This window comes from Myxocyprinus asiaticus, chromosome 37 (genome assembly GCF_019703515.2).
Source record: "Myxocyprinus asiaticus isolate MX2 ecotype Aquarium Trade chromosome 37, UBuf_Myxa_2, whole genome shotgun sequence".
NCBI lineage: Eukaryota > Metazoa > Chordata > Actinopteri > Cypriniformes > Catostomidae > Myxocyprinus > Myxocyprinus asiaticus.
In genome coordinates this window covers 42,046,540-42,059,986 of record NC_059380.1, presented here as the reverse complement: position 1 = coordinate 42,059,986, position 13,447 = coordinate 42,046,540, and the positions used below count along the sequence as shown (strand labels likewise).

Genomic DNA, 13,447 nt, shown 5'->3' with positions numbered 1-13,447 from the left:
ACCGTCAATCCGCGCATCTTATCACGTGGCTTGTTGAGAGCATTACCGCGGAGACGTAGCGCGTGTGGAGGCTTCACGCTATTCTCCACGGCATCCACGCACAACTCACCACGCACCCCACCGAGAGCGAGAACCACATTATAGCGACCACGAGGAGGTTACCCCATGTGACTCTACCCTCCCTAGCAACCGGGCCAATTTGGTTGCTTAGGAGACCTGGCTGGAGTCACTCAGCACGCCCTGGATTCAAACTCACGACTCCAGGGGTGATAGTCAGCGTCAATACTCGCTGAAATATCCAGCCCGCTTTATAGCAGTAATAACAAACATTTATACTGAAGAACACTTGTAAGCTCTTCACATTTCTTCTTCAACACCCTCTAAACACTATACACACACAAAATGATTATTTGAATTTTTTTAATTGAAAATATTCAGAAATATTTCTTCAATCCTCAGTTCTGTGTGTGTGTGTATAGTTGAGAGTGTTGTGAGACGGGTGACCAGAAAGGCCTCCTGGGAAACGGATCTGAGGTGGTGATCTTGGGTACAACACTCACTGGCTGTTCCCACAGAGGTGAAGGGAAGTGTGTGTGTGTATGTCTGTGAGTGTGTGAAACGCAGCTGTACTCTCTATTGTGTCAAAGTGCCCCATTTTCTCTACAGACGGCTGGCAACTGAGTAGAACACATAAATACAAACAGGATCTCCAGCCGTTTCCCTCATAATGAAACAAAGACATTCAAATACTGCCTGAATACAGACCAACAGAAATTCAAGTGATCGTTCACCCAGAAATGAAAATTCAGTCATTATTTACTCACCCTCATGTGGGTCCAAACCCCTATGCTGTGATTTTTGTAACGTTTTATAAAAACAGAATCTTTGAAGGATTTTATAGCCGCTCTGTGTTGTTGAACACCAAAATGACAATTAAAGAAAGAAGATGAATCATTTGATTTTTCAGGTAATCACGATTAATCGCAGATTTTAAAATTGTTGAAATCTGACTTTATATCAGTGTTTCCCTTAGCTGGTAAATACCGTTTTTTCACTGTTAAAACTTCCCAATGTCTGACAAATTCAAACATTTTTGGACACAATGGGCGAAGCGTCAGCAACCCCTTTAGTTGATGCCACAAGTGTACAGCGTGACACCATCCCAATGATGCCAAGGAGGTTTAAACTTTCCCGACAGCTTGCAAAGTCCTAATCCGCAACTACAGCAGGTTGCATCCCGCACACTGGGAAAAGCAGCAAAAACGCTTCTGTGCTGTGTACAATCGGAGGAAAATAGTCATAAAAATAAAGAGAAAAGAATGAGCAAATATGAGAAATCATGACATAATCTAATGATTTTAGTTATTTTAATATTTCTGTGTGAGCAAAAGATATGGGGGAAATTGCTGTTAAGCGTTGCCCTCTGTTTTTGTTTTGAATGGAAAAGCAGCTATAATAAACAAACGTTTATTGTTCATTTGACTTGATTGTGTCATAATATCACATATTATACAGAGTCCATCACGTTACAGTGCAGAATAAACACTGAAATGAGATGACCAGTTTGTAATTCCCGGACACATTGGCTGGCAGCAAAATGTAATAGCGAAACTCTGCTCTATATATACTTCTTTTCCTGCATTAAGTTCCTTCTTAACAAAAAAATTCACAGTATTGCACAATATAAAGACAGTAATGCACTAAAATATCACCAATAACACTAAATGTTTCCCAAAGTGTAAGTGAGAGGTTGACTAATTGAAATATCCAGTCCTTAAACATCTCTTAAACTCTCGCTACAGCAATCGTGAAGTCGCATTTACATGATTTGCGCCATTTTTAACTCCACATGAAAAGCGCTACAGACAACGTCTTGTTTTGCAATTTAGCGCTTTCTCCATCACTTGATCATTGACATGGAATCACTGTTTTGTGTGTGTGTGTTCGTGGTGTGTGTCAGTGTAATGACCCCAGACACATCGCAAAGGTTTCATCCTACTCTAACCAGTGTTCAGACTCTAATGTCAACATTGGTAAATGCATAAATCATGATTAAGAAAAATGTATGCGTTGAACATTTTAAATTAATCACTCAAGTAAACGTGTTCATTTGACAGCTCTACAAAAAAGTAGCGGAAATGTAGTCCATATGACTTGCAGTTATTTTCTTAAGATTTTCAGTGAATAACGACTGAAATTTCAGAGCTATCATATGACATCAGAAGACATGCGGACTACTTTTAAGGGGATTTTTGTCTTCTTTGGACCTTGACATTCTCAGTTACTCTCTGCTTTCCTTGTATGGAAAAGAGCAGCGTGTAGATTCTGTCTACCGTCTCCTTTTGTGTTCCACTGCAGAAAGAAAGTCATAAGGGTTTGGAACCACATGAGGGTTAGTAAATGACAGAATTTTCATGTTTGGGTGAACTATCCCATTAAAAGCTGAGCGAGGAGATCACCTGTAGAATTCCGACTCAAGGAGTGTGAGCTGTCGGGCGATCTCTATGGGGTGAAGGGTCATAAGGTCAAACTGATCGGTCTGCCCGGCTTTACAGAGGTGCCACTCGATGGGCGGCGGCGAGCTCTCGAACGTGATGTTGTGACTCAGGCCATTCGCTTGAGCCTGTTTCTTCCTCTGGATGATTTTAGTGATGGACTCCACCCACTTCCTCATGGCCTTACCTGTCAAAAGGTCACATGACCATCAGAGAGATCACAAATGTGCAAAAACGCTTCATATCAACATCGACAAGCATCAAATGTGTTTTGATTGGTCGTAATTTTGTAGCATGGTGCAGCATTTTCACTTTCAGCAGACAGACAATTTACTTCTTAGACTGAGATGACAAGAGACGAAGGAAACTTTATATTTCTACATCTATAACAACCAGGTGAGTTTGTGTTTGTACCTCTGACCATCCCGATAAACTCTTCTAGTCGCCGTAGCAACTGCGCATCTCTCTCAAAATCATAGAAATGATGCTCGACCCAGTGCCTGCACACATTCAACACCCTACAGACAGACAGACAGACAGAGAGAGACAGACAGACTGCATTAGATATCTAAAGAAATGTCAGGCTGTGATGTTCATGATATTTAGAGTTCTTTTGGTGGGCTTTGTTTGCTGCAACTCTCTGATTGGTGGATTTCTCTTCAGGATTATGGGTAGTGTAGTTCTTCTCCAGGATTTCGGCTATTAAACATGGATTATTAAAAATGAGGTTGAAATAACATAGACTGATGTCTTCAACAGAAGCATATATCATCGATTAACAACCTCAGAGCTCACGGTAGATCTGTCTTTAAAGATTTACAAGTTATCGTTAAAAATCAATTCGCCTGTGGAGAAAATCAATGGGATTTTCAATGTGTGTGTACCTGAGCTGTACAGGTTGCACAAACTCTTTGCGGAATCGTTTGAGTTCTGCACTCAGTGGCTGATCACCGTTCTCCAGAGCCATCTGATCTGCTTCTGTGGGCTTCGGTTCTGGAATTTCAAACCTGTGACACGCGCGCGCACACACACACACACACACACACACAGGTGTAAAAAGAGCAATTTCCATAGACACTATAATGACGTTTGTTTCTTCTTAAACACATGTACATTGCACTTGAATGTTGATTGTATTTACGTTGTTTTAACATTCTCACCTCTCCATGAGCAGATCCAGCAGCTCTTGAGGTTTACAGAATGATCGGTACGTCGTCAGAAACGTCCGGACGAAATTGGGATCTGCAAAAAAACGTTCAGGAAAACGATTTGTTTCATAAACAATGTTTGATTATGCTTGTCAAACTATATCCTTTCATCCTCTGATCAAATGAACCAGCCACAGAGTAATCTGAGGAGACTAAAGTGATTGCAGAAACATGAGGCCAACTACAGCTTTTAGTCAAACCCTCACTGAACGCTAAGCATCCTGGGAAACCACAGAACCAAGCATAATCCTGTTGAAACACTGTGAACACAGGTCAGATATTACACAACAACAGTATGTCACCATGAAACTGCATAAGGACTTCATAACATGTTCACATAAGCACAGTCTTGTGAGTAAACAAGGAACTTTTCTTCAACTATAAACTATATGAAGATTAAAATGCATCAGTTTGAAACAAAAAATGTCTATTTTTAAGAATTGTTGTAACATTATTTTCATGACAAGTAAGCCTGAAGAACAATTCATTCTCATTGCTGTAACATACAAAAACTATATATTATTTCATTTGTAAAGTATAATTGTAAGTATACTGTACATCATGGTAGTCTCTGCTTCACTGAATTCATGCAGATTTTAATAATAATAAAATGTAAAAAATGATTGTGTCCAGACAGGATGATTTGTATCACTTTATTACGGTCACGAGAATATTTTTACCGTACATTGACCATGAGATAATCGGTAACACTTTCTATGGAGCCCATATTTACGATGCATTGTAAAGGCATAATAAATGCATTATACTGCATTCATAATGTCTCATAATACACCTTATGATAAGTTATAACTTCTCATAATTATGACTAGAGCTATAATACATTATAAGTTTATACTTTAGAGTATAACGCATTATAACACAAGCAACATCCAATTTTAATGCAGCAAATGCGATTAAAGTTAATCAAATAAGTGCTGTCATGCAAAAGCAGCATAGTGTAAACAGTCCAAAGGCTTTATGATGTGATCATATTATAAGTGGTCTTTGCCTGCTTTAAATAAAGTTACAAAAGCAATATCTTCTTATAAACAGCCATAACATAAACTTGTAGCACACATTAACATTACAAGTCAAACTTATATATCCAAATAAGATTCACAAACATGAAAGTTTATTAAAGAGTCCTGTATATAATCAGTTTGCTTTTTTTCTTAGGTGTGTTTACGCCCAAGAAGATTGGCTACATGTGTGATCAACATATATATTTAGAGTTTCTGATATATTTAAACTTGTAACTTTACAAGTATTTCTCGTAATGTCTCAAAATTTACACTGAATGTGTGTTATTTTGTATTTTGTACATGTGTACTGTATATAACTTCCAACATGCCTTGTAATGTCTTATAACCACTTAATAATATCTTATGGCTGTTTATAAGACATTGCTTTTGTCACTTTACTTAAAGCATACCTATTATATATATTACAAATATATATATAATACATAATAACTTCTGCAGATAAAATTAAATATTGCTTGTGTTATAATGCATTATATTCTAAGGTATAACTCTTAGTAGGTAATTATTATCATGTATTATAATTGTGGTTACAATTATTTATGAGAAGTTATAACATATAAGGTGTATTATGAGACATTACTAATGAATAATAATGCCTTTACAATGCATATTAAATATGGGCTTTTTAGAAAGTGTTTTTACCGTACATTAATGAGAATGAGATATTATTCCCTTACATTGAGTATGAGATATTTTACCATATATTGAGTGAGATCTTTTTACCATACATTAATGAGAATAAGATATTACCGTACATTGAATATGAGATATTTTTACCATACATTAATGAGAATGAGTTAATGTATTTAATTGTTATGATAATGGGAAAATGCAAAAAAAAATCCTAACCGTCCTTAAATTAAGCTTAACATCCTTTATTATGCAAAATATAATTTTATATTTTCTCTTTAGATTTTGTATTGACATATGAGCCTGACATGTTTTAATAAACATTTCAAGAGAATGTTGCTGGTTAGAGACACATAATCAATTGCTCCATTGAATGGTCATAAATGTAAAAATTCCCATCAAACAGTGATGAATCAGAACAGACTTCAGAACTGTCATGTGGAGTCCATACGGTTCATACAATAAAGAGTGTTTTGAACATGATGAATCTGTGTGAGTCCTGAGCGAACAGGAACATTAGACCTCAGTATGACATTCCAAACAATCAGCCTGGAATTATTCAAACCAGGAAACACACACACAGCTGTGACACACAACACTGATCCACAACACACACACACACACACACACACACTCAAATACTCTCACACATACACTCACAAACTCACACTCAAACACTCTCACACATACACTCACACTACACTCACACTCAAACACTCTCACACTCAAACACTCTCACACTCAAACACTCACACTCTCACACTCAAACACTCTCACAAATATACTCACACACTCACACTCACACTCAAACACTCTTACACATACACTCACACACTCATTCTCAAACACTCTCACACACACACTCACACTCTCTCACACATACACTCAAACTCACACATACGCTCACACACTCACACTCAAACACTCTCACACATACACTCAAACACTCTCACACACATACACTCACACTCAAACACTCTCACAAATATACTCATACACTCACACTCACTCAAACACTCTCCCACATACACTCACACACTCATACTCAAACACTCTCACACACACACTCACACTCTCTCACACATACACTCAAATTCACACATACGCTCACACACTCACACTCAAACACTCTCACACATACACACACACTCACACTTAAATACTCTCACACATACTCACAAACTCACACTCAAACACTCTCAAACATACACTCACATACTCACACTCATACTTAAATACTCTCACACATACACTCACACTCAAACACTCACACACACATACATTCACACTCAAACACTCTCCCACATACACTCACACACTCATACACAAACACTCTCATACTTATACTTAAATACTCTCACACATACACTCACACTCAAACACTCTCACACATACACTCACACACTCATACTTAAATACTCTCACACATACACTCACACTCAAACACTCACACACACATACATTCACACTCTCACACATACACTCACACTCAAACACTCTCACACATACACTCACACTCAAACACTCTCACACTCAAACACTCTCACACTCAAACACTCTCACACTCATACTCAAACACTCTCACACTCATACACTCACACTCAAACACTCTCACACTCATACTCAAACACTCTCACACTCATACACTCACACTCAAACACTCTCACACACATACACTCACACTCAAACACTCTCACAAATACACTCACACACTCAAACACTCTTACACATACACTCAAACACTCTCACACATACACTCACACTCAAACACTCCCACACATACACTCACACTCAAACACTCTCACACATACGCTCACACACTCACACTCAAACACTCTCACACTCACACTCAAACACTCTCACACTCAAACTCAAACACTCTTACACATACACTCACACTCAAACACTCTCACACTCAAACACTCTCACACTCAAACACTCTCACTCAAACACTCACACACTCATACTCAAACACTCACACTCGAACACTCTCACACACACACACTCACACTCTCACACATATACTCACACTCAAACACTCTCACACACATACACTCACACTCAAACACTCTCACACTCAAACACTCTCACACTCAAACACTCTTACACATACACTCACACTCAAACACTCTCACACTCAAACACTCTTACACATACACTCACACTCATACACTCACACTCAAACACTCTCACACACATACACTCTCACACACATACACTCACACTCACACATACACTCACACTCAAACACTCTCATGAATACACTCACACTCTCACACTCAAACACTCTTACACATACACTCACACTCAAACACTCTCACACTCAAACACTCTTACACATACACTCACACTCAAACACTCTCACACTCATACACTCACACATACACTCACACTCAAACACTCTCACAAATACACTCACACACTCACACTCAAACACTCTTACACATACACTCACACACATACGCTCACACACACACTCAAACACTCTCACACATACACTCACACACTCACACTCTCACACTCAAACACTCTTACACATACACTCACACTCAAACACTCTCACACTCATACACTCTCACACTCAAACACTCTCACACACATACACTCACACTCAAACACTCTCACACTCATACACTCACACTCATACACTCACACTCAAACACTCACACTCTCACACTCACACTCTCACACACTCACACTCACACTCACACTCACACTCAAACACTCTCACACTCATACTCAAACACTCTCACACTCATACACTCACACTCAAACACTCACACTCAAACACTCACACTCAAACACTCTCACACTCATACACTCACACACTCACACTCAAACACACTCACACTCAAACACACTCACACTCATACACTCACACTCATACACTCTCACACTCATACACTCACACTCAAACACTCACACTCAAACACTCACACTCAAACACTCTCACACACTCACACTCACACTCAAACACTCTCACACACTCACACTCACACACTCACACACTCACACTCAAACACTCTCACACTCATACTCAAACACTCTCACACTCATACACTCAAACACACATACACTCACACTCAAACACTCACACTCAAACACTCACACTCAAACACTCTCACACTCATACACTCACACTCACACACTCACACTCAAACACTCTCACACTCATACACTCACACTCATACACTCTCACACTCATACACTCACACTCAAACACTCTCACACACATACACTCACACTCAAACACTCACACACATACTCTCACACTCAAACACTCTCACACTCATACACTCTCACACTCAAACACTCTCACACACATACACTCACACTCATACACTCACACTCATACACTCACACTCAAACACTCACACTCAAACACTCTCACACACTCACACTCACACTCTCACACTCACACTCACACTCACACTCAAACACTCTCACACTCACACTCAAACACTCACACACATACACTCACACTCAAACACTCACACTCAAACACTCACACTCAAACACTCTCACACTCATACACTCACACTCACACACTCACACTCAAACACACTCACACTCATACACTCTCACTCATACACTCTCACTCATACACTCTCACACTCATACACTCACACTCAAACACTCACACTCAAACACTCTCACACACTCACACTCACACTCACACACTCACACTCACACTCAAACACTCTCACACTCATACTCAAACACTCTCACACACATACACTCACACTCAAACACTCACACTCAAACACTCTCACACTCAAACACTCTCACACTCATACACTCACACTCACACACTCACACTCAAACACTCTCACACTCATACACTCACACTCACACACTCACACTCATACACTCACACTCATACACTCTCACACTCATACACTCACACTCAAACACTCTCACACACATACACTCACACTCAAACACTCACACACATACTCTCACACTCAAACACTCTCACACTCATACACTCTCACACTCATACACTCTCACACACATACACTCTCACACACATACACTCTCACACACATACACTCACACTCAAACACTCTCACACACTCACACTCACACTCACACACTCACACTCACACTCACACACTCACACTCACACTCACACTCAAACACTCTCACACATACACACACACTCACACTTAAATACTCAAACACACACTTACACTCAAACCCTCTCACATATACACACACACTCACACTTAAATACTCTCACACACACTCACACTCAAACACTCTCACACTCAAACACTCTCACACACTCATACTCAAACACTCTCATACTCATACTTAAACACTCTCACACATACACTCACACTCAAACACTCACACACATACACTCACACACATACACTCACACTCAAACACTCTCACACATACACTCACACACTCATACTCAAACACTCTCACACACACACTCACACTCTCTCACACATACACTCAAACTCACACATACGCTCATATACTCACACTCAAACACTCTCACACATACACACACACTCACACTTAAATACTCTCACACATACTCACAAACTCACACTCAAACACTCTCAAACATACACTCACATACTCACACTCATACTTAAATACTCTCACACATACACTCACACTCAAACACTCTCCCACACACACTCACACTCTCTCACACATACACTCACACTCTCAAACACTCTCACACTCACACTCAAACACTCTCATACTCATCCTTAAATACTCTCACACATACACTCACACTCAAACACTCTCACACATACACTCACACACTCACACTCAAACACTCTCACACATACACACACACTCACACTTAAATACTCTCACACATACTCACAAACTCACACTCAAACACTCTCAAACATACACTCACATACTCACACTCATACTTAAATACTCTCACACATACACTCACACTCAAACACTCACACACACATACATTCACACTCAAACACTCTCCCACATACACTCACACACTCATACACAAACACTCTCATACTTATACTTAAATACTCTCACACATACACTCACACTCAAACACTCTCACACATACACTCACACACTCATACTTAAATACTCTCACACATACACTCACACTCAAACACTCACACACACATACATTCACACTCTCACACATACACTCACACTCAAACACTCTCACACATACACTCACACTCAAACACTCTCACACTCAAACACTCTCACACTCAAACACTCTCACACTCATACTCAAACACTCTCACACTCATACACTCACACTCAAACACTCTCACACTCATACTCAAACACTCTCACACTCATACACTCACACTCAAACACTCTCACACACATACACTCACACTCAAACACTCTCACAAATACACTCACACACTCAAACACTCTTACACATACACTCAAACACTCTCACACATACACTCACACTCAAACACTCCCACACATACACTCACACTCAAACACTCTCACACATACGCTCACACACTCACACTCAAACACTCTCACACTCACACTCAAACACTCTCACACTCAAACTCAAACACTCTTACACATACACTCACACTCAAACACTCTCACACTCAAACACTCTCACACTCAAACACTCTCACTCAAACACTCACACACTCATACTCAAACACTCACACTCGAACACTCTCACACACACACACTCACACTCTCACACATATACTCACACTCAAACACTCTCACACACATACACTCACACTCAAACACTCTCACACTCAAACACTCTTACACATACACTCACACTCAAACACTCTCACACTCAAACACTCTTACACATACACTCACACTCATACACTCACACTCACACATACACTCACACTCAAACACTCTCATGAATACACTCACACTCTCACACTCAAACACTCTTACACATACACTCACACTCAAACACTCTCACACTCAAATACTCTTACACATACACTCACACTCAAACACTCTCACACTCATACACTCACACATACACTCACACTCAAACACTCTCACAAATACACTCACACACTCACACTCAAACACTCTTACACATACACTCACACACATACGCTCACACACACACTCAAACACTCTCACAAATACACTCACACACTCACACTCAAACACTCTTACACATACACTCACACACATACACTCACACACTCACACTCTCACACTCAAACACTCTTACACATACACTCACACTCAAACACTCTCACACTCATACACTCTCACACTCAAACACTCTCACACACATACACTCACACTCAAACACTCTCACACTCAAACACTCACACTCATACACTCACACTCATACACTCACACTCAAACACTCTCACACACTCACACACTCACACTCACACACTCACACACTCACACTCACACACTCACACACTCACACACTCACACTCACACTCAAACACTCTCACACTCATACTCAAACACTCTCACACTCATACACTCACACTCAAACACTCACACTCAAACACTCACACTCAAACACTCTCACACTCATACACTCACACTCATACACTCACACTCACACACTCACACTCACACACTCACACTCACACACTCACACTCACACACTCACACTCAAACACACTCACACTCATACACTCACACTCATACACTCTCACACTCACACTCAAACACTCACACTCAAACACTCACACTCAAACACTCTCACACACTCACACTCACACTCACACACTCACACACTCACACTCAAACACTCTCACACTCATACTCAAACACTCTCACACTCATACACTCACACACACATACACTCACACTCAAACACTCACACTCAAACACTCACACTCAAACACTCTCACACTCATACACTCACACTCACACACTCACACTCAAACACTCTCACACTCATACACTCACACTCATACACTCTCACTCAAACACTCTCACACACATACACTCACACTCAAACACTCACACACATACTCTCACACTCAAACACTCTCACACTCATACACTCTCACACTCAAACACTCTCACACACATACACTCACACTCATACACTCACACTCAAACACTCACACTCAAACACTCTCACACACTCACACTCACACTCACACACTCACACTCACACTCACACTCAAACACTCTCACACTCAAACACTCTCACACACACACACTCACACTCAAACACTCACACTCAAACACTCACACTCAAACACTCTCACACTCACACACTCACACTCAAACACACTCACACTCATACACTCACACTCATACACTCTCACTCATACACTCTCACACTCATACACTCTCACACTCAAACACTCACACTCAAACACTCTCACACACTCACACTCACACTCACACACTCACACTCACACTCAAACACTCTCACACTCATACTCAAACACTCTCACACTCATACACTCACACACACATACACTCACACTCAAACACTCACACTCAAACACTCTCACACTCATACACTCACACTCACACACTCACACTCAAACACTCTCACACTCATACACTCACACTCATACACTCTCACACTCATACACTCACACTCAAACACTCTCACACACATACACTCACACTCAAACACTCACACACATACTCTCACACTCAAACACTCTCACACTCATACACTCTCACACTCATACACTCTCACACACATACACTCTCACACTCATACACTCACACTCATACACTCACACTCATACACTCACACTCAAACACTCTCACACACTCACACACTCACACTCACACTCACACACTCACACTCACACTCACACTCACACTCACACACTCACACTCACACTCAAACACTCTCACACATACACACACACTCACACTTAAATACTCAAACACACACTTACACTCAAACCCTCTCACATATACACACACACTCACACTTAAATACTCTCACACACACTCACACTCAAACACTCTCACACTCAAACACTCTCACACACTCATACTCAAACACTCTCATACTCATACTTAAACACTCTCACACATACACTCACACTCAAACACTCACACACATACACTCACACTCAAACACTCTCACACATACACTCAC

The 13,447-nt window shown here is 40.3% G+C and overlaps 1 protein-coding gene across 3 annotated transcripts in view; it reads right to left on the bottom strand.

The window, feature by feature from the left end:
- The window catches only part of LOC127428111 (son of sevenless homolog 1-like), an 89,869-nt gene that overhangs the window by 9,081 nt on the left and 67,341 nt on the right, over positions 1 to 13,447 (bottom strand). For all 3 annotated transcript variants that reach the window (XM_051676196.1, XM_051676198.1, XM_051676197.1), the window contains 4 exons: positions 3,656 to 3,737; positions 3,380 to 3,502; positions 2,910 to 3,013; positions 2,460 to 2,682 (listed from right to left, as the gene is read on the bottom strand). In XM_051676196.1, the coding sequence (XP_051532156.1) occupies positions 2,460 to 2,682; positions 2,910 to 3,013; positions 3,380 to 3,502; positions 3,656 to 3,737 (532 nt within the window). The remainder of the gene's footprint in view (positions 1 to 2,459; positions 2,683 to 2,909; positions 3,014 to 3,379; positions 3,503 to 3,655; positions 3,738 to 13,447) is intronic.